This window comes from Platalea leucorodia (genome assembly GCF_965183815.1).
Source record: "Platalea leucorodia genome assembly, chromosome: 26".
In the NCBI taxonomy this organism is placed as follows: Eukaryota; Metazoa; Chordata; class Aves; order Pelecaniformes; family Threskiornithidae; genus Platalea; species Platalea leucorodia.
Window position 1 is genome coordinate 1,435,069 of NC_138848.1, and position 20,306 is coordinate 1,455,374.

Below are 20,306 nucleotides of genomic sequence, written 5' to 3' on the forward strand. Positions count from 1 at the left end.
ATTCCCCGTCCCCGAGGAGAGACGCGGCAGGGAAAACGCCACCAAGGGCTGGAGCTGGGGTGTCTGGGAGAGACTGGAGGGGACTGGGGGAGAGCCGAGGTGACCCCAACCCACTGCCACCCTTTGGGGACCGTCCCCGGCGAGCGGCGACGTCCCCGGGGAACCTCCCGCTGAAGCGCGCGTGTCCCCCCCGTCATCCCATAATAAACCAGTTAAACCTCCCAGTCTTGGCTGAAAGAGGCTTTTTGGGGTGGGGGTGGGGGAGCCGTGGGGGGGTGCAGGGGGCCGATTTTGGGGGGAAATCAGCCCAAATTGCCGCTGGCTGGGATCGGGAGCGGTAACGAAGCGCCGGCGGCCGAAAATCCCCCCTTGGCGTTTTATTTTGGGGGGGTTAACCTCCGTTTTTTAGCATAAAGACCCCCCAAAAAGCTGATTTTTTTTATTTTTTATAGAGAGGGAAAGGGGCTGGGGGAGGGGAGGCGGTGCCGAATGCAGATCTCCTTTAATAGAAAACAGCGTTTAACAAACAAAAAAATCCACGACGGAAAGAAAGGACGAACGCCGGCGGCGGCTCGGCGGCGCCGCGGCCCCGCGCCAGCCGCCCCCGCAGCTCCCTGATAGATTTATTGCACTTAAGAAAGACAAAAAAAACCCCCCAAACCCCAACAAAAGAACCTCCCCCAAAAAAGAAAAGCGACGCGGCCGCCCCCCTCGCCTCGGCGCCTTCCCTGAGAAAACCGGCCGCCGGGGCCGGAGGGGCTCGGCCGGCGCTGGGGAGCGCAGGCAGGCGAGGGGGACCCCGGTGGCGCGGTGACCCCCTCGCCGGTGGCTTTGTCTCCCCTCCCCGGGGGATCCCCCCCTCCCCCCCCAAGCTTCAGGGCTGGCGAGGATCGCGGCGTTCAACCGGGAACCGGCCGCGGCTCCTCGCCGGGAAGACGCCGTGCCGGCACGGGCTCCGGCCGCCGCCGCTTTTTGCATTTCTGGTTTTGCCAGGAGCGGGATTTGAGGGGTAGGTTAAGCCCAGAAGGAATTAATTCATTCTAACACCGTCCTCTACATCCCCCCCAACCCGGGAATTTTGCAGCCGATGATAAATAGACACCGAAAACAAACAAACAAAAAAAAAAAAACCAAAAAGAATTTCGAAATAAATAACCACGGCGGCCGCGGGCGCAGCCTGTCCTGGGGATCGTTAGTGATAGACGCTCTCCGGCGGGCGACGGCAGCCCGACCCCTCCGTCCTTCTCCCGGCGCGTCGGTCTCCTGTAGTGTGTGCGGTTTTTACCTCCCGGCGGGACCGCCGCCGCGCCGGCGCGGGGTCTCCTCCTCGGAGGAAGATAGAAAAGGGAAAAGGCGAAGGTGGCGGCGTCCGGCGAGGGCCGGGAGGGCCGGGAAGGCCCCGGCTGGGCTCATTTTGCGCCGCTCTCCTTCCCTCCGTCGCCCCGGGGCCGCGGCGGGATCCCTCGGCGCAGGGGAGGCGACTGGGGAAGAGTCTGGGGGCAGGAAACTGTTCGGGGAAAAGAAAAAAAAATAGGTTTTGTTTTTAGAAGAACCCTTCGTCCCGAAACCCGAGGTTGGTTTCTTAAATCATTGCGGGGAGGGGGAGGAGAATAAAGCTACGCCGGGAGCCTCCCCTCGACGCCGAGCGGCCCCGAGGACCTGCAAGAGAGAGGAGAGAGAGCGGCGCTGGGGTCGCCGGCCCTCGGGGACGCTGCCAGCGCCGGCCCCCGGCCCCCCGCTCACCTGCGCTCACAGCGGCTCCTGCCCCGCGTCCTGGCTGGCCTCGCGCAGCAGCTCCTCCAGCTCCCGCTCGTTCTTGGAGCAGCTCAGCTCTGCAAGCAAAGGGCCGCCGGTGCCGTCGCTTGCCTTCCCGCTTTGGGGGTTTTGTTCCCCTTTTTCCCCCAAAAACGCGGGCGGGGGAAGGCGCGGTAACGAAGAGGCCGGATGAGATTGGCTTCGGGTGCAAACCCCCCCCGCCCCGCAGCGACAAATCACCGCACCCGCGGGCATCCCGTCGGGAAAGAAGCAAGGGATTTAAAATCCCGGGAAGACGCCGGCACGGGGAAGGGCTCCGGGCTCCGCTGGGGATTTTGGGAAGAGAGGAGCCGGGAGGCTCGGGGATGGGGGGGCTCGGTTCCGGAGCTCTTACCGTGCTCGGCGGCGCAGCTCCCCATTTTCCCGTCGCCGTCCGAGGACGGCTCCGGCAGCGCTCGCGCAAAATCCGTCTTCAGCCCGTTGGGAAGGGGAGTGTCGTGGGCCGCGCTCTCGCAGGCCGCGGGGTCGCCCCGCTCGGGGTCGGAGCCGGTATTCGGCGCTGCCGGCGCCGTTGCCGAACCGGCAGCGGATTCGGGAAGGGTTCCGTTCACCCGAGGTGCTGGGAGTTCGGGTTTTGGGGCCGGAGCCGGGCTCTGGGGCTCAGCGGGTTTCGTGGCGGCATCGGCGTCCTCCCGCGGGCGCGCGGCGGCTCGCTCCGGCAGGCTCTCCACTCGCGTCACCACGAAGATTTTATGGCCTCGCCCGGGACTGGAAACCGAAATCCTTCTCTCGTTTCCCTGGGAGGGCGCAGAGGCCGGGGAAGCGGCAGGACTCCCCGCGCCGGCGTCGCCCTGCGATTCCTCGGCCACGTGCAGCGGGGGCGGCCGGTCCCTCGGCTTCTCCGGGGACGGCAGCGGTTGGGGCGCGGCAACGCCGTCGGCGGAGTCGGGAGATTTCGGCGCTTCGCTCAAGTCCTTCGTCTCTAACCCAGCGTCCGCCTCCTCGTCCGTATCCGAATCGGAGTCCGTCACACCGCCTCCGTCGTCGTCCTCCGCCGGCTCCGCGTCGCCGTTCTCCGAGGCCGTCGGGGTCTCCCTGGCTTCTTCCCCCTCTTCCGGAGCGGAGGCGGCGCTGCCGTCTCGCCCGTCCTCTGCCGGATCCTCCTCCAGCGGCTCCGTCACGGTGATCTCCGGCATCGAGGCCGACTGCTGCAGCTTCTGTTCCTTCTCCTCCTTCTCTTTGGCCAGGATGAAGTTGCGCTTGCAGCCGTTCTGGATCTCGGCCAGGAGCGCCTTCTGCGTTTCGATGAAACTCTTTACCTGCGAGGGAAGAGAAACCCTCGGTCGTTTGCAACGTTCCCGAATCGGCGCTCGGGGAATCATCGGCTCCACGTTTATTTTCCAGCCGGGCGCACCGTAACGGCGCGGTTTTTTTCCCCTCCGCCGCGCCAAGACGGGATTGATATTTCCCCAGGCAACGTGGCGTAAGAATCGAGCGCCCCAAGGGCGGCTTCTCGAAGCCATCGCTGCCAGGATTGCGGGAATGCCATCCCGGGGGATGCTCAGCGGAGCGGGACCCCGAGGGACCGGAGCCCTCCGGTGATGTCCCCCGCCGCAAGCTGCGGTCAGCAGCCGGCCGGGACGCGGGCGGTGTCTTACGGGCCAAACCTTCGCACGAAACCGCAGCCGCAGGCTGACTGGGAATTAATTGCAGCGGGAAAATGGGAAAGCGGCGGAATTGAGCCTGGAGGTATCGCCCTCGAGGAGGGCGTTTTCCTGCCGCGGGGGGGCTCACTGAGACCCCCCGAAAAAGCAAGAGCGGGGGCGTTGCCTACCGACTCCTTCTTGGGCTCCCTGTCCAGGTCGAGGCGCAGCAGCGAGTGGTTGACCTTCAGAGCCAGCGACAAGGCCATGAGGCCGCCCGTCTTGATCTCGTTCTCCCGCAGGTCCAAGCGAAGCAGCCGCGGGCTCTCGGCGATGAATTCCGCCACCGCCACAGCGCCTGCGAGGGACGGGAGAGGCGGCGGTGACGGCAGGGAACATGGCGGGAGGCCGCCGGTCCCCCGACGGCACTCCTCGGGGTGGCGGCTAGCGGAGCTCGGGATTTGGGGAGGGGGATGCCAGCGGGAATTGGGTGCCAGCTCCCAGGCACCCTCCGTGCTCGGCAAAAAGGTTTCCACGAGGCGTAGAAGACGCCAGAGGCGCCAAACCCAGGGGATGAGGCGGCTCCGGACAGGCAAACCGCGGCGTTTTGCTTAGAGCCGGGCCGTGCCCGCCGCAGAGACCCCACGCCGCCGCGGGGCCGAGCCGAGCCGGACCAAGCCACCTTCCGAAGGACCCGCGCAGACCCCGCGCGCTGCTCCAAGCAGAGGGAAGCTCTGCGGGGGATACGGAGCTTGCGGCGGGCGCAACCGGCGGGCGCCGGCCGCCACCCACCTTCGCAGGTCAGTTTGGTGGACGCCAAGCCCAGGCGAAGGACGGAGCGGTTGCCGATCAAGCCGTTCTTCAGGTTACGGACGCCTTCGTTCCCGATGGGGTTGTGGCCCAAGTTGAGGGTCTCCAGGCTCTGCGTGTGAGGCTGCGGGTACCCAGGGGAAAAAAACCAGCTCGAGGCGGCCGGGACGGCAGATCCGGCCCAAGCCCGAGCGGGTTTAATTCACGGCTGTTCCTCTAACCACGCCGCCGAGGCCGGGGCCGCCCGAGCGGCAGCGGAGGGGGGAAAAGGGACAGGTTCTCCTCTGCGGCAGCGTGGGACGCTCCCGCCGCTGCCCGGATCCGCCCGCGGGCCAGGCGTCTCTCCGGGAGCGGAGCCGAGCGGCCGGCGGTGAGCCGGTAACCCCCAGGAAGGCGCTGAGCTCTACTCACCAGCGTCATCCCCAGATAGGCCATGCCGGTGTGAGTCAGCTGGTTGTTCCACAAAACCAGAGTGACCAACCCCTTCCGCTGCTCCTTCAGCCCTTCGCAGATGTACGCCAAGCCTGGAAAAACAGGCCGGGGGTCAGCCCTTCCCTGCCGGCGCGGATCCGGCCGGCTCTAACAGCGCTCTCCTTGCTTCCTCGGCTCAGGCGCTGCCCGATCCCGGGCAGGACGACGGCGGAGGAAGCCATGGCAGCGTTACGGTGCCGGCAGCGTCTCCGAACAACGTCCCCCCCCCTTCCCTCAGCTGCTCGATTTGACCTCGCACCGCTCCCCCGTGCGCAAACAAGCGATTAAACCTCTCGGCGTTATCAAATGAATTAGCGCTAGGCTGGAGCTTTCGGAGCAGGGGACAGAAGCCCCGGGGAGGGAACCGGGGCTGGCGGTGGCAGGGTGGCACCAGGTCGCGGGCAGAGGCCGGCGGCAGGGCGAGCACACCGTCCTTCGCGTCACCGTCCCCCGTTTTCACCAGACACCGCGAGCGGTCAGCAGAGGCGGATCCTCCGCCGCTCTCCCCACCTCCCTGGCCCAATCCTGCCCAGGCCGAGGGCAGGCACCGTTTTAAATTAAGGCAAACGCGCTTATTTGATAAGCGCGCGGCACCCCGGTGCTGCCGAAACCCTGCGGCAACGCCCAGCGAGCGACTTCTGACGCGTACGGCCCCAGCGCCGCTCGTTATTAAGCGCCCAAAGATGCGAGGGACGTGGCAGCTGACCTGGAAGGCGGCAAATTAATATTTGCACTTTAGGGTGGGACCCATCCGGGAGCACGGGTGGCCACGACAGCGCCGGTGACATCCGACTCGGTCACGCTCGGCTACCTTTATACCCAACGCGAAGGCAGCCGGGACAGCTCGTGCGGAGCGAGCGCGGCTTCTCCAAAACCGCGGTGCTCGGCCGAGTAATCGGCGTCGCCGACCAGAACCAGCCGGGACTGAAGTTTCAGATTGTTTCGCAATTCCTGGGTTGAGATTTGATTTGGGCGCTCGTTCGGCTCCGGGGAGGGGAAAAACCAAACGGGAGCAAGGGATGGAGAGAAGACGCCGTGACTCCGAGGCATCCCCAGCGCTCCCTGCCGTCGGGAGCCACCGTGCCCCTCGCAGCCCGGCCCAGGAAGGAATCAAAGTTTCGCTAACGATCGTAGCTTTAAAAACCGAGCGGTTTACGCCGCTAAAATCCTTGGGAAGCTGCTCTGCGCAACCCTCCTGCTTCGGCTCGCGTCACCCGCGGGCTGTGTCCCGCAGCCGAGTTCATCCCTGACTTAAAATTGGGTCAAAATTCCAGGGAACGGGGGCTTTGCGAGGGGCCCTCACCCGAGTCCAGGATGTGGTTGTTCCTCAGGTCGAGTATCTGTATGTAGCAGTTGAACTTCAGCAGGTTGCCGAGCTGAGCCGAGTCCTGCAGCCCGTTCAGCTTGTTATCGGCCAGGTACAGCTCCCGCAGGTTCATGTTCATCTTCAGCGCCGTGGCTGAAAAGGCGGAAAAAAAAAATAATAAATCAGCACCTCCCCCCGCGTCGAGACGGCTCGGAGAAGAGGCGCTGCCGGCCGGCGCGGTGACGGCCTCGGCACGACGCGCGGGCTCGGGAGCGTCTTGGCACCCAGCGCCCTCGCGGTTGGGATGCCGGCTGAAATCCCCGGCTCGGTTTCCGAGGGGTTTGGGGAACAGCGGGATCCCGCGCGAGCCCCTTTTTGCCCTCCCAACCCGCCGCGGGAAGCGGCGGCGTTATCAATTCACGCACGGCACGTGCCCTCGCCGGCACCTTTTTCCAGCTTGGCCAATTTAATAAACAAATTAAACCCCCAAAACGCTCCGCTGCCAGAACCCTGAGCTCATCCCTGCTATCACAACGCTGCCGTTAGCTCCTGCCCGGCCGTGATTTATCGCTAATTCGTTAGCTTAACGACGGGGGCCGCCCAGCGCGGCTTTACACCCACCGCCCGCAGGCTGGGCTGGCGCAGAAACCTCCAACGTGGGGCAGACAGCGGTGCCGCCACGCGTCCGAGACCTCACCGGGACGGCGAGCCCGCCGTCGGCATGGCTCTGCTCCGCGCATCCCGCGGCGTTTTGGGATAGCGGAGCTCGGGGCCCGCTCTCCGGTGACTCACCCAACAGCATGAGCGGGCGGCCGGAGAGGCTGGCGTTCTCCAGGTGCAGGACGACCAGGCTGCTGCTGATGCGCAGGGCGCGCGCCACGAAGGGCGCCGAGTGGTCCAGCAAAGGCGTGTTTCGGGCGTCCAGGTACTGCAGGCAGTTCGTCTGCGGGGGGGAAAAAAAGACGCCGGAGGGATCAGCGCTCGGCCCCGCGCCGCCTCGGCCGCTGGGTTTTTAGGGTAGGTTTAAGGTCAAGCTGTTTTACAGGCCGAGTCCCATCCTGCTGCCACCGGGCCGCTCCGATAAGAGCTCCTGGGATGATTTACGCCCACCCAAAACATCGTTTTGGTCACCCCACGGCCTTCAGATAAGAGGCGCTGAGCCAGAAGGAACCGCTCAGATAACCCCCGCGCGCCGGGACAGCCTGCGCCGAGCTCCCCGCTCGCACGGCGCGATTCCAGATAAACACCTTATCTCCCGGAGAATCGCCTCAGCACCGAGCCCGCCGGCACCCTCAAGCTCCGGCACCGGCTTCGGGTGACCGTAGCAGCGCCACGTTCGCCAAAGAAACACCCTCGTCCTTCCGCACCCGAGGATGCGCTGCCCGGAGCTCTCCGGATCCGGCGTCGGGGAAGGCGTCGAGCCACGCGTCCCTTTGCCCGGGCTTTGCCTCCAAACCCTAAGCCCCTTCCGCGGCTTCGTGCGCACCATCTGCTCCCGCTCCAGATCCGCAGCACGCCAGCGGCCTCCGTTTGGCCGATTTACCGTTTTCCGTGCTAACGTAAGCCCTTTCCTGCCTCCGGATTCTCCCTCGCCTACCCAGAAATTAAGAGCCGCGAGCTGCAGCCGTCCCAAGGGCGTCTCGAGCTCCTTCACCGTTTTAAAGCATCGCTACGGGGTCGGCCAGCGCCGCGCGGTGACATTTGGCTTCTCCAAAACACGGGGGGGGGGGGGGGGCGTCGCCTGCACCGCGCGAGCTCCAGTTCCCCGTCTCAGCCCCACCGCGAAGGCTCCTGCGCGGCGGGGAACGCTACCGGGGACGCGGGCTTGCCAACCGGCGTTGGGCAACGCCGGGTGAAACGGCAGCGCCAAAATAAAAACGAGCAGGTGGAGGGGATAATTACGGCTCGAGGGGCGGTTTTGCGCCGCGCCCCGAGTGGGAAGCGGGAGACGGTGCCTCCTCTACGCTCGGCTTTTCGGAGCGAATTCAAGCGCTGAACAATGAGGTTAATTAGCCCTGCGAGGCCAAACACCGGCGCTCGTCATCCCGCTGGAAAGCTAATGAGTACCCAGCTCGAGAGGCTGACCCTGCAAGCAGGCCACTAATAACAGCCTCTTTTTATTTTTTTGGGGGATTGCGTTTCCATTTTCCCTGCTGCGGCTGCTCGCCGAGGCGTTAAGCAACCTCGCGGCAAGTGGGAAGCGTGGTTTTTTGGCTTGCCTTCGAGCCTGGGCTAAGCCGGTCTTTCCCAACCGGGTGGTTTTTTTGGACAGGCGAGCACAAAAACCATCCAGGAGTCTTTCGAAAGACCGGCCCGAGACGACCCGTGGAGCCGTAAGGAGTTAAAACGGGCGCCGAAAAAAATATTCGTGAGCGAGCACGAACCTTTCTCATCATGTGGGCGGCTGCCTGCCAGCCTCGCGTGCCGATGTGCTTGTTAAAGGAGATGTTGAGGTGCGTCGCCGACTCGTAATACTCGATCATGTCAAATAACGCCGAGGCGCCCTGCGAAAACAAAAGCAGACGGAAAAGCGGCGTTAAGCCGGCGGGCAGAGGCCAAGCGGAGATTAAGAAGGGAAAAGAAAATTAAAATAAAAGAGGTTTTGCTGTGCCGGCTCCTCCAAACGCCTCTCGCACGACCTCACGTCACCGCTCCGGTATTTGGGCATTACGCTCCGGCAGCCACGGTCGGTGACCCCACGGCTAAGGCAGCCCCGGCACCAAACCCCTTCCTTCGACCTCAAACGGGAAAAAATTGGCGTTTCGGGTGACGAATCCGCCCGTCCCCGTGCCCGCCGGCACCGTGGCGCTTTGCGTCCCGCCCCTGACAACTCTCTCCGGCCTCTGCGAGGGATTCGCTGCAGCTTTGCTGCCCGCAGCTACTCCAGGACAAGAAAAAAAGGCTTCTCGCCATATTCCCGCTGTCGGGAGCGTCCTCACGGAGCGTCACCGGGGCAGACGGGGACCCGGGATGGGACGACGGCCCCGGCGCAGCCGTTCCGGCCGCAGGCCGCGCGCCGGATTTCCACCAGCGAGCCCGAGACGGCAACTTGCGGAGGGATTCAACCCCCACCCTGCTCCTCTTGGCACCGGGAGAGACGGCGAACGCGGTCGGAGCAGGTTACGGCAGCAGGGACGTGCAGGCACTTGAACACCACCTCCGAGGACAGGGAAAAATGTTGGATTTGGGTTTTTTTTCCCCCCTGGATATTCAACCTGAGCGGAGGCCGGGCTATCGGCTCGGCGCCTGCCCGCTCCCCGCGGGGTTACCCAGCTCCGCGGGCAGCAGCGATGCTTCCCCAGCCAAGAAACCACCCGATAACCCCATCAAGCTAAAAAAAAAGAACCAAAAAGGTATAAACCCCAACATTTTAGGAGTGAAAGGGATTAGCAGAGCAGGGCTCGTGCCTGTGAAACGTCTCAAGCTCCTATGGCAGAAGCGGAACAATTTGCTTAATTACTTAATGAGCCTCTTTGGAGAAAATGAGCTGAAAGGCACGCTGGAGAGGGCCACAAAAACGCTGCGAGGCTCGCAGGGGGGGAAATAAATATGCGGCGAGACCTGGAGGACTGGAAAACAGCAGCACGAAGGCAAATGTAAGACCAGGTCTTTGGGGAACAACAGGACTTTCTGCTGGAAACGGGGCGCTCAGCGGCAGGATCTGGGCGACGAAGTCCTCGGCGCGAGGCACCCGTGGGGGAAAAAGGCCGCTGCTGTCGAATGAATCGGAGGGACGGGGACGGGTTTCAGGGCTGCGGGGAGCCGGTGTTAACCCTCCGCGGCTGGTTTTCCCCCCGCTAGCAGACACGGAGACCCCTCGGACACCTCGCGTCCCGCAGCCGGTCTCGCTCTAACGCAACTGGAAGGGATAACGGAAAGCGCCGAGGTCGGCAATTTCTCTGCCCGCCCCGTCCGGCTCCGAAGCCACGGGATACGTTTAAATAATTAATGTTTAATTCTCCTGCGAGATAACGAACGCAGGATCGTTTTACAGCCAAAGATGTCACGAGCTCAGCCAGCTCGTCCCTGCTCTGCGGCCGCACGGCCCGCGGCGCCGTCAGGGGACGAACGGCCCCGTTGCGGGACCGCGGTCCCTCCGGCAGCCCGGCGGGATCGCGCCCGGATCAGGCGGGATCCCGGCATCAGCACGGCCCCAGGACGGGACGGGGCCAGCGGGAAACCGCCGTGGCTCGGAGCCGGCACCGTCACGGAGCCGCCGTCCCAGTCACGTTGTTCCCCGCGTCGGATCGGACGCGGGCAGCGGCCCCGGAGAAGCTCGTGGCCGCTGAGCCTTCCCAAAGCGCCGCTCGAGCGGGGAAAAATGGGGGGAAAAAAAGCATCAGGAGCTTCCAAGCAAACGTAGAGAAGAGAAATCTGAAGGTTTGGGGTAGGGACGGACGACGCGGGAAAAACAAGATCCTTGAAGACGCAAGGACTGAAAGAGGATGCTCCGGGGCAAGGGGAACTCGGGGTCGGAGCTGGCTAAAATCATTTTTAATCACTTCCTTCATTTTTAGCCTCCTCCGCTTACCCGCTGGGATCTGAACTCAGGGCCCCGGGCATCGCAAGGGAGGAGGGAAGCAAGTCGGGACGGGACGGGAGGTGCAGAAGGGAGCCTGAATTTCATCCTCCGCCCCGAAAAGCCGTCCGAGAGCTACCCACGATTCCCTCCGCTTTCAGGACAGCTTTTAAAACACATATTTCAAATGCCTCAAAGCTTCGCGGCCACCCGGATTTCAAAGCGAGCGGTCAACCTCTTCCTTTCGGAGCGGCAAACGCCGCGCCAAGCAGACCTAAGCGAGGGCGCGGGTACGAAGGGAACGGGTACAGCGACGCAGTACGGCCCCCAAAAAAATAAGTCAGCGCCCGGGAGGAGCTAAGGACCGACCACAAAACCCGTGAGGTTTGCGTTAGCGGCGAAACAGGAACGAGAAGCCGGGAGAGGTCACGGCCACTTACGTCTTCATCCAAGCTCGTTTGCTCCAAATCGACAATTTTGAACTGGACCCGCTTGAAGATTTCCTCCAGCGCTTCGCAGGCTTTGTAATCCAGCTTCTCCCCTGGGGAAAGAGCAGAATAAGGTGAATTTGGGTGCTTCAGCTCGGAGGGTTTTGGAAATCCACCTAAAAACCAGCGCGGTTGCTCACCCCAACACAGATCGGCCGCAGGAGAAACGCTTCCGCCACCTAAAACTCACCCAAAATTGGGATTTCTGGCCGACTTCCCAAGGAGCCAGCCCCTCGCCAGCTTCGGTCCGTCTGGAATTACGTGAGGAGCGTCTCCGCTGACAAACTAACGGCCGGCCGATTGTGCGATATAAAAGCACCACGGGGTCGAAACGAAATCCCCGCCCGCGCGCCGTAAACGGGCGCGCCGTTCCGACAGACCGAATTATCGGCGTTTCGATTCAGCGAGCTCCCTCGAGAGCATTTCCCAAGATTTTGGGGGTTTTATTGCCTTCTTTATTTGCTTCTTTCCTCTAGGATCTTCCTCGCCGGCCCTGCGCAGCAGCAAGGCTCCGAGGCCACGGCCGACGCCAACCCGAGCGAAAAAGGTGGAAGGCAGCTTAAAATAAACCCAGAGCGTCGCGGTTTTTTTGTCATAACCATCGAGGAAACGGTCACGCAAAGGACCACGAAGCCTTCGCTAAAGGCTGTGCCGGCGTTACGGCATTTATAACGGCGTAAAGCAACCAGCAGCCGGGCTCCTGAGAGACCCCCGCTTCGAGGGGAAAGGGGGCAGCCACCGCCCGCGGGATTGGGAAGAAATCAAGGAAAAAAATCCTCTCTGGCAAAGTTGAGCGCAAATGACGGCGACGGGGCCGGTAAAAGATTTTATTTTGGGGTAAGGGCGTGTCGTCGCTCCGCCAGCGGCACGTCTGTCCTCCTCCGGGCGAATCGGCTCAGGACGCGGACGCCCCGGCTCCCCGGATTTTCTCCGGATCGTTAAAAACAGCTCCCGCGTGGTTTCCCAGCCTCCGGCTTTCCCCTCCGACGCCGAATAAGCGACAAGGGGCAGCAAGCTTGAACCCCAGGGGTGGCTTCTGGCCCCGCGAAGGCGACCGTCTCCCTCTCCTTCCCGGAGCTACGGGAGATGCTCCGCAAAAGCCGCGGCTCACCAAAACGTTTGCCGTCGGGAGAATGAACTGGAAAACTGGAACACCTTCCCAGTCTTCCCATCGTGCCGGGAGTTTGGAGACGTCAGTTGGGAACGGCTCAGCCCTGACTCGCGCCCCGAGGGCGGCGTTTTGGGAGGCAGGGGGTACGAGGACGCTGCTCGTTGCTGGGATTAAGGCGTTCTGCTCCAGTCTCCAAGAGCCCCAACTGGGACGACTCCAGCAAGAGCCGTAGGGACGGAATAAAACACCAGGATCGCCCAGAAGAGAAATAAAATCTGCTGGTGATGGAGAAGGAGCTTACCTTTCAGATCTAAGCAGTCTATCCTGGGAGCCAGATCTTTAAACTCCTGCAAAAGGAAAAAGCAGCATTTCACGCTCGGGAGAAGGACGGGAAAGCGAGGGGGAGGGGAATTAATGCGCTGAAATAACGAGGGAACGTAACGAATTGGGCAAATCCTCCCCAAAATGAAGAGAGGACACAGGAACTTTCAGCCTGAGGTTCACTCGAAATCAAAGCCGCCGCTTACGGCGCTTTGCAGGCTGGATCCGGGCGGGAGATCTGGCGATCCTCCCCGGGACGAGGCCTCGGAGCTCTACGAGGAAGAGCGGCTGATGAAGACGAGGGTCTGCCTCCGCGCCCGGAGCTGCCTGGGGAAGGCAGAGCGGGTGAAAAAGCAAGAAAACCCCCAAAATCTTCCTTCCCAGGCCAAGGGAAGAGCTTTACAGATGGCGCTGCTCTCGGGCCCGAGGATTTAAACGGGCCTTTTGTTCGCGCGAGGAAGGAAAACCACAGCCCTCGTCGCAGTCTCCCCGCGGGCTTCCCTCCTCCGACCGCCTGCGCGGATTTGCATTTAAAACAACAGCCGAGGCCCAAACCGCTTGGCAAACGAGCCCGTACAAGCCTCGGCCTCGAAGGCACGCCGGGAGGGAGCCACGCGGCAGGACGCGGCTTCGGCGGGGAAAAACAGGGCCTGGGAGCGCGGGAAATTAGGCGTAATCTTTTGCTAGCCAGCTCCTTCGCTTCTCCACTCCGCAGCGAGTTTCCTCTGCCCAGAAACCCGCTCGTGCCGTTAACACGGGAGACTTCGCTCCCGTCTGCCGCGCCGGCGACTGTCAAAGGCTACGGCGAGCCGGGGAATAAAGGGATCAAAAAAAAAAAAGTGATTATTTGGCGTCGGGACAGCGCCGCCACCAGCTTTACCTGTATCTGCTTCAGGAGTTTGGGTATCTGCTTGCAGTTCAGCTTCTGGCAGGCTTGCTTGTAGGCGGCCATGATTTCATCGACAGTCACGTTCTGGGCTGGAAAAGCAGAGGGCGAGAATCGAGGTCGCGTTTGCGGGAATCGACACGTGCGCGGTTCCCCCCCCCCCCCCCATCGGACGCCGCTATCCGCCGGGATTTGCACCCGGCGAGGAGAGGACAAGGATTACGGCTGTTCAAACGCAAGGGAATGAAGCAAAACCTGCGCGGGGCTCGCTCGGACGCGGCTACGGGAGCAAGCCCCGTCTCGCTCGGGCGGAAAAGGGGGACGGAGGCGCGCGGCCGGCGCCTCCCGCCTCCTCCAGCCGCGCTTTGGCGCGAGAGCTGCTTTTTTGGGAGCGGAAAAGCTTTTTGGACGACAAACCCGCAGGCTGCTGCGGTGATTAATAAACAGCGTTGTGAAATACGTTCTTCTTGCTTTTAGTTTTGTTCCAACTTTGGTTTTTCACTCGATCGGGCACGGAGCCGGACACGGCGCATCCACCCCAGCGTATAACCCCAAATTTTCCCTCATCGGCTTCCGGAGCAGCGCGCGGAGGACTCGGGGGTCAGCCGGCACCACCGAAACATCGGCTAAAAACTCCCAGAGTTGTCATCCTCTGGTAAATACATCCTCGAAACACAGCTCCTCGTTCGGAAGCCGCGGGAGGGGCGTTTCGCTGCCGTCACCGCCGCCGAGCTCGGCTCCGAGCGGCATTTACTCACCGCTTCTGCCTTTCCGGAATCACGGGTAATGCCGCCGCTCCGGATGCCGGGGAAGCCGATGCGGGCGGCGGGAGCTGCCGCGGGATCATTAGCCACGTGAGGTCGATGCCCACCTCCGCTTTTGGCGTGATTTCGGTTCGGCGAGCGGCCCGAATAAACACGAAAGCCATCCCCGGTCGGGAGATGATCTGGAGAAACCAGATTCTCCAGGAATCTCATCTGGCAGAGCACGAAGCAACCCCCACCCCGCTCGCATCCCTGAGGATTACGACATCCAAAGAGCTCGATAAAAACCTCACCGCTCCACCAGCTGGGGGGGGGGGGGGAATAAAAATAAATAGATCATTGTAATCTTTTCCCCGTTCCCAACAAACCCGTCGGGCATCTCTGCAAGCAGGATGTGGGCAGAGCGACGCGTGGCAGAGGCAACACCGCGCCCCGGCTCAAAATCCAGGCCAAAAAACCCAAAATATATCAAGATTAGCGAGGGGATTAGCAGCGTGCGGCGACGCTTCTGATCCCATCTGCCACGCGAATGCTTTCCGCGAAAAAAATAAAAGAAAACCAAGCGTGATTTTGGCAAAACGAGGAGAGCAAAGGAGAGTCGCCGCTGTCCTAACGCGGACGAGCGGCCCGGGAGCGCGAGGGCTCAGGGTGATCCGAAGATCCGCAAAGCCGGCTCCAAAATATCCCGCCTGAAGGATTTCTCCCCAAATCTGACCTCAAGCGCGCTTTGTTCATCTTGGTTTTATCAGTTCCCGGCTGTAAAATGCTTCGCTCTGCCCTCGCCTGGGTGGAAATCCTCCATTTTAACAGCCCTCGTCGCTGGAGGACGGGGATTTGCTTCGGCTTCCCCGGCGCGTCTCCCTTCCCACCTCGCGGCGCTCGCCGAAGAGCCGGCGGGAAGAAGCAAGGGGCCTCGCGAGCTGCTTCCGACGTCCTTCTTCGCGCGGAGACGTCCCCGTAGCCGGCGATCCCCGCGGCGTTTTCTGCCAGGAGATCGCCCAGCCGGTCCGTGACCCTGCCGCGACGGCTCCGCGTCACCTCGGTGGGGGCTGCTGGCAGGAGCAGCTGGGATTTGGTCTTGGTTTTGCTCTCCTGAAGCCTTTAAGGAGGTTGAACGCCAACACGGAGCTTCGGTTCTTCTTCCTCCACGCCTCGGGCTTCGCTCCCAGGCCGTCCTGCTCCTCTGAACCTCAGCTCCACACAAAAAAACCCACTATTTTTGCCCCAACGATGCTGCCTTAGCATCAGCGTCGAGACGCTCCGAGGGAATTTCCTCGCTAGGTATCAGGGGTTTTAAGGAAAAAAGGATCTTGGCGCCAGTTTTTCGAGCGTCCCATCCCCGTTTCTCTTCTCCCCCTTCGCAAAGGGCCGCTCTCCCGCCCGTTTGCGGTAACGAAGCCCATCAACAGCTCCCGTTTCAGCTCTCTCTTGCGGCTCAGCAGCAAATACCGGCAGCGTTTGCACCATCCGCCATCAAAAAACCCTTGAAATTTCTGGGAAAAGCCTTTTTTTTGGCAGAGCAGGCCGGCAGACGAGGGCTGAAGCCGATCCCGCGGCACGGCACGCGGTTTTCAGCTGCGCCGGAGCCGGCGGAAGGGTTTTCCGCCGCCGCCGCCGTCGTCTGCAAAACAAAGCGGAGCTGTTCTGCAAACAGGTTCGATAAAATACATATTTACACACGGTTGGGCGGGCGACTCGAGCGAGCAAAGCGACTCCGGGCTCGGGTGCGATTACCCGCGGCTTCAAATATCCGGTTTTAGGAAGAGGAGGCCGGAGACCGCGCAGTTTTCCATTCGGAGTTAACTACCTTAGCAATTAATCTCTTATTGCTCGGGGGATTCAGAGCCGAAGAGCGATAACGCGGGTATTTCCCAGCCTCCTGGGTAACTCGAGGTGTTTCATCCGCTGATTTTCTACTAATTTTTGCCGCCGGCTTCACCGGGAGCCGCTCCAGCGACGGCGCGGGGATACGCAAACCGCGGCGGCTCAGCCGGCGAGGCACCGGCAGAAAGCCTGGAAAATTCAGAAAAAAACCCCAGACAAGGTCACGGATACAAGTTTAAAATGCGAATAACGCTTCTTCCTGCGAAAAACGACAGCGGCCTCGTGCCGCTCTCCTCCTCCCGGGCACCGAAAGCACCGTTTATGTGTGTTTTGCACTGTTTATGAGTGTTTTGCACCGTTTATGTGTGTTTTGCCCTTAATTACGAGCTCTTCGGGGCTCTTTTTGTTCCGGCTCTCTGCGAGGAGCCCCCGGGGGTGCCGCAACTCGGGCAGCACCAAATCCGGATCCCCGAAGAGGGATCGCAACAGGGATCGACCCTTAAATCCTATTAAAGCCCGGTGTTTCCGTGCCCGCTCGGCCCGCGGCGGGTTTCGCTTCACCTCCTTCTCCGTCCACGTCCGACCCCGGGACGACGCGAGGCCGAAGCAAACAGGTCGTTATTTATTAACGGGCGGCGTTCGCTGCCGGCTGCGCCGCGGAAGAGGAGAAAAAACGGATTTTTCGCAGGCTCGGGCCGCGCTTTGCTTCGTTTTGCTCGCTTCGAGCCCGCGTCCCAGCAGGCAGAGCGTAAGGAAAAGGCGGCGAAAGCCGATGTAGGCAGCTGGGACGTCCCCGTCGGGGAGTTACATCCCAAAAATCCCATCAGGCAAGGAAGAGGCGGTGACTTTAATGCGATTTCATCGAATGATTTACCTCCAGGTCACCGAATGAGATCTCTTAACTCTTTGCCTCCGCTCGGGAGCATCCCACCGTCGCTTGCCCCGAGGCCCGCAGCCGCCCAGGCTTCGTCGACGCCGGTCCAAACCAAACACGCCAAGACCTCGAACGCTCGTGGGCTTTCACGACGCCTCTGGGCTTTTCCACCCGTGTTTTCCACACTTGCTCCTTCGCTGCTGCCGTTTCCCAGCTGCATCCCGGGGAAATCAGGGGAAGACGCCTTTCCCTTCCCATATTTTCCGGCAAAGACGGCAGAAGACGCGTCTCGACGGCACGGGAAGCCTCTGGCTCCTCTCCCCAAGCGTGGAAATCCCGAGCTTTCGAACGAAGCAAAGCCATAGGAGGGGGAGAAAGGAAATAAAGGGGCATTTTTCCCCCCTCGTCTTGCGCTCCGGCTCATTTCCCAACAAATAACGTTCCCGCAGAGCGCCGACGCGGCAGGGGAGCCTGGCAAGTCGAGAGAGACGGATGGCAGCGGCCAACATCCCCCTCTCCGGGTGTATCTGGCGCTTATCCCATCCTAGCCAACCCCTCGGGCCTGCACGGGCTTAAATCAAGACAAGATTCATCGGAAAACAAGCTGGGGAAAAAAAAAAAAGGGATGAGTTTTCGGACAGAGCGTCGGCGGAGCCGGCAGAAAGCGTTGTAATTTAACCTGACGTGGAGCCGGGCGAGGCGGCGGAGGGGCCGGTACCGCAGCCTGGCGAGGAAGAATTACAAGCAGAACGGATGAATGCTAATCGGCAACGTTTCAGGGAAAGGAGGGCTGACGGACGGAAGCCGATACGGGGCCGAGGAGAGGCCGCTTATCCAGGAGCTCTGCGGGATCAGGATGCTTTAAAGGCGCAACAGGGGAAAAAGAAGGTAAAAAAGGTGAAATATTTAAAAAAACCAAAAGGCAACGGTGCTCGATTCGGTAAGAAACGCGATGTTATAAAGGCACCGAGCGCCCTCGGCGCCCAAGCGGGGTGTTTCTGCGAGAGGCGACGCTCGGATATCGGCGGTTTTAAAAATAATCGAGGGAGCCGCCGGCCGCTCGACGCCGCCGGCGCCGCCCTGAACGCGCCTCCTCCGTCGCGCTGCTTCGCCGTCAACCCTACGCCTTCGTTACCTTCCTCTTCCGAGCCCTCGAGGGCGTCGGGGCGGCAAGCGGAGAGGAGGGCCCCAACCGACGGGCGAGCGGCGGCGGTGCCGAGCCCCGCGCCACGTGCCGCCCGGCAAAACCGGCCCTGCTGGTACCGGCTGGGAAGGAGACCTCGGCTTCAAGTAGCCAGAAGGAAATTAAACGAGCAGAGGCGCGTCCGTCGGAGCAATTTCAGCCGACGAATGATGAATGAGAGGTAAATAAAGCCCCAAATAAAAACAATTATTATCCACACGTGAGAGGAAGAATAAAAGCGGCGTCACGGGCAAGGCGCTCCCGAAGCCGAGGGAAAGGCGGGTTCCGGCTGCCGGCTCTGCCCCGAACCCCGGAGCCGCGGCGATCGGCGGCGGACGGGATTCCTCTCTAATTAGCGAGGGGCAATTTGCTTTCAAACCATTTCACCTCCAACTTCAGCCCCTGAAAGCAAAGATCCCCAACGCCCGACGGGCGCAACGCCTTCGGGGAAAGCCTCGAGCTCCGAGCCGGCGCGCCCGGAGCGTCGGGAAAGGCGAGCTGGGCTGAGGAATCCGCCCCTGCCGGGCTCCCTTTGGGATACGGCCGGGAAGAGAGCGGCTCGTTGGAGAGCGCCAGCCGTTTTCCGGAGCAGCGGAGAAGATCTGGGGGACGAGCCCCGGGTTTGCTTTGCCGGGCGAACGTCACGTCTTCATCCGGAGCGGGATCAGAGCGGCGGAAATTTCCTATTAACCGCGCTGGCAGGATACAAACGCAACAAAAACGCTTTAGCGAGCCGGTTTTTTCCATTCCTGGAGGTACTTCACCGGAGGCGTCCGGCCTTGCGACGAGCCGGCTAACGCCGAGCAGCAAAACCAGAATTCATCGGTGCTACGCAGCGAGATCTGGCGCCTTTTAGGCCGCGTCCGACGGCCGCGCAGCGAAACCGGAACGGGTCTCGTCGCCCAGGGAGGCGCGCGACTGGAAAAAACTCGGTAGAACCCCAATTTCTGGCTTGCGACGCAGTAAAAATAAGAAAAACGGAGGCGCGGGTGGCGGTTACCGATGATTTTCGGTGGCGGGTGCTGCAGTGGTTCAGTTTGGGATAGAGGAACGCAGCTCGCGGTGCAAACCCTGGCGAGGAGCAGCCGGCGAGGAGGTTTAGGGATGGCGGCGCTCGTACCGCAGCGCGGCGTCCCTTTGCCGTATCTCCGGCCGGTTCCCCTGTTCCGGTACGGCATAAGGAACGTCCCGAAACTCGCAGGCAGCCACGAAACGTGGTTATCGGGAGCTCCGGCGGCAGCCCCGGCAATGGGTTTGGCGCCCGCCGGCAGCGGATCCACGGACGCCGGCGCTTCGCCGGAGCCAAGGTTCCGGCCATGCCCCTCATCCGGGGCCGTTTCCCGGGAACACGACGCTCCTCTGCTCGCCGTACCGAGCTCCCCGCGCCGCCGGGGCGGCCGTCGGCATCCGGTGACGTTACCGAAACCTCCGGGATCTCGGAGGGCTGGAGCTCCCCGCCGTCTCCGTTCTCCTCCCTCGGCGAAGCTTTGGGGAAGAGACGCCGGTTTCCGCGGCACCGTCGCCCTCCTCGATGGCGGCGAGCGGCACGGACCCGGGCAGGGCTCTCCCACCGCCGCGCCGGAGCCCGGCCGTCGCCGGCGGCGGGCCGAAGCCTTGCGTGGCTGCGAGCCGTCGCCGTGGCTCGGCCGGGCCGCCGGTTTGGCCGGGGGTGGGGGTCCCTCCCCCGGGCCTGGGGGCTGCAGCGAGGCCTCTGCCCCGGTCCCGGCCCCCCCGGCGGGGCCGGACCCGGTGCCCAGCCGCCCCCCCCCGCCGTTACCGTGTCTCCAGGGGTCCTTGGGCTCCACCGCCCCGGAGACGATGTCCTCGTCGGAGGGGAAGGTCACCCGCTTAGCGCCGGGCCTCAGCCTCCCGTCCTCGGCGCCCCGGGGCTCCCCGGCTGGGGAGGCCTCAGGGAGGGCGCGGGGTTCGGGGAGGGCGGCCGCCGGTCCGCAGCCCGGCCCCGGGGCCTCCATGGCGGAGCTCTCCCTCCTCACCGCCGTCCCGGGGGCATCGCCCGGCGCTGGGGGGCCGCTACACGGCGGGGCGGGAGGGGGAGAAGCCACCGGGCACCGGAGCGAAGCCGCCGCCGCCGCCGCCCGCCAGCGCCGCAGCGGCCTGCGCCTCCGCCGCCGCACTTTCGCCACGGCGGCGGGGAAGGGGGGAAGGAGAAGCGGGGAAGGACGGAGAGAAGCGGGGAGAGGAGAAGGGGAGAGAGGAGGAGGGGGAAAAAAAGAAAAAGCCAAAAACCGGGGATGGGACGAGGCCGCTGCGTTCGGCCCTGCTCCGGTACCGGGAGCGGCGCGGGCGGCGGTGGCGAATCTGCGGAAGCGAATGGCGAGCGGGCGGCGGCG

The 20,306-nt window shown here is 62.6% G+C and overlaps 1 protein-coding gene across 8 annotated transcripts; it reads right to left on the reverse strand.

Moving 5' to 3' along the window:
* Positions 1 to 567: 567 nt before the first annotated feature.
* Positions 568 to 20,053, reverse strand: PPP1R37 (protein phosphatase 1 regulatory subunit 37). 8 transcript variants are annotated; one of them, XM_082333592.1, is made up of 13 exons: positions 19,733 to 20,053; positions 13,305 to 13,402; positions 12,405 to 12,450; positions 10,945 to 11,045; positions 8,370 to 8,489; positions 6,778 to 6,928; positions 5,983 to 6,138; positions 4,620 to 4,732; positions 4,191 to 4,332; positions 3,590 to 3,756; positions 2,150 to 3,074; positions 1,744 to 1,832; positions 568 to 1,507 (listed from the first exon to the last, which is right to left on the reverse strand). In XM_082333592.1, exons 1-12 carry the CDS (start codon positions 19,926 to 19,928, stop codon positions 1,750 to 1,752), a joined length of 2,298 nt encoding a protein of 765 aa, XP_082189718.1. In that variant the 5' UTR covers positions 19,929 to 20,053; the 3' UTR covers positions 568 to 1,507; positions 1,744 to 1,749. The 8 variants fall into 8 exon arrangements, with proteins under 8 accessions (XP_082189718.1, XP_082189719.1, XP_082189724.1 ...); XM_082333593.1 differs by having other exon boundaries at positions 568 to 1,659; XM_082333598.1 differs by having other exon boundaries at positions 13,305 to 19,440; positions 19,733 to 19,852.
* Positions 20,054 to 20,306: the final 253 nt, after the last annotated feature.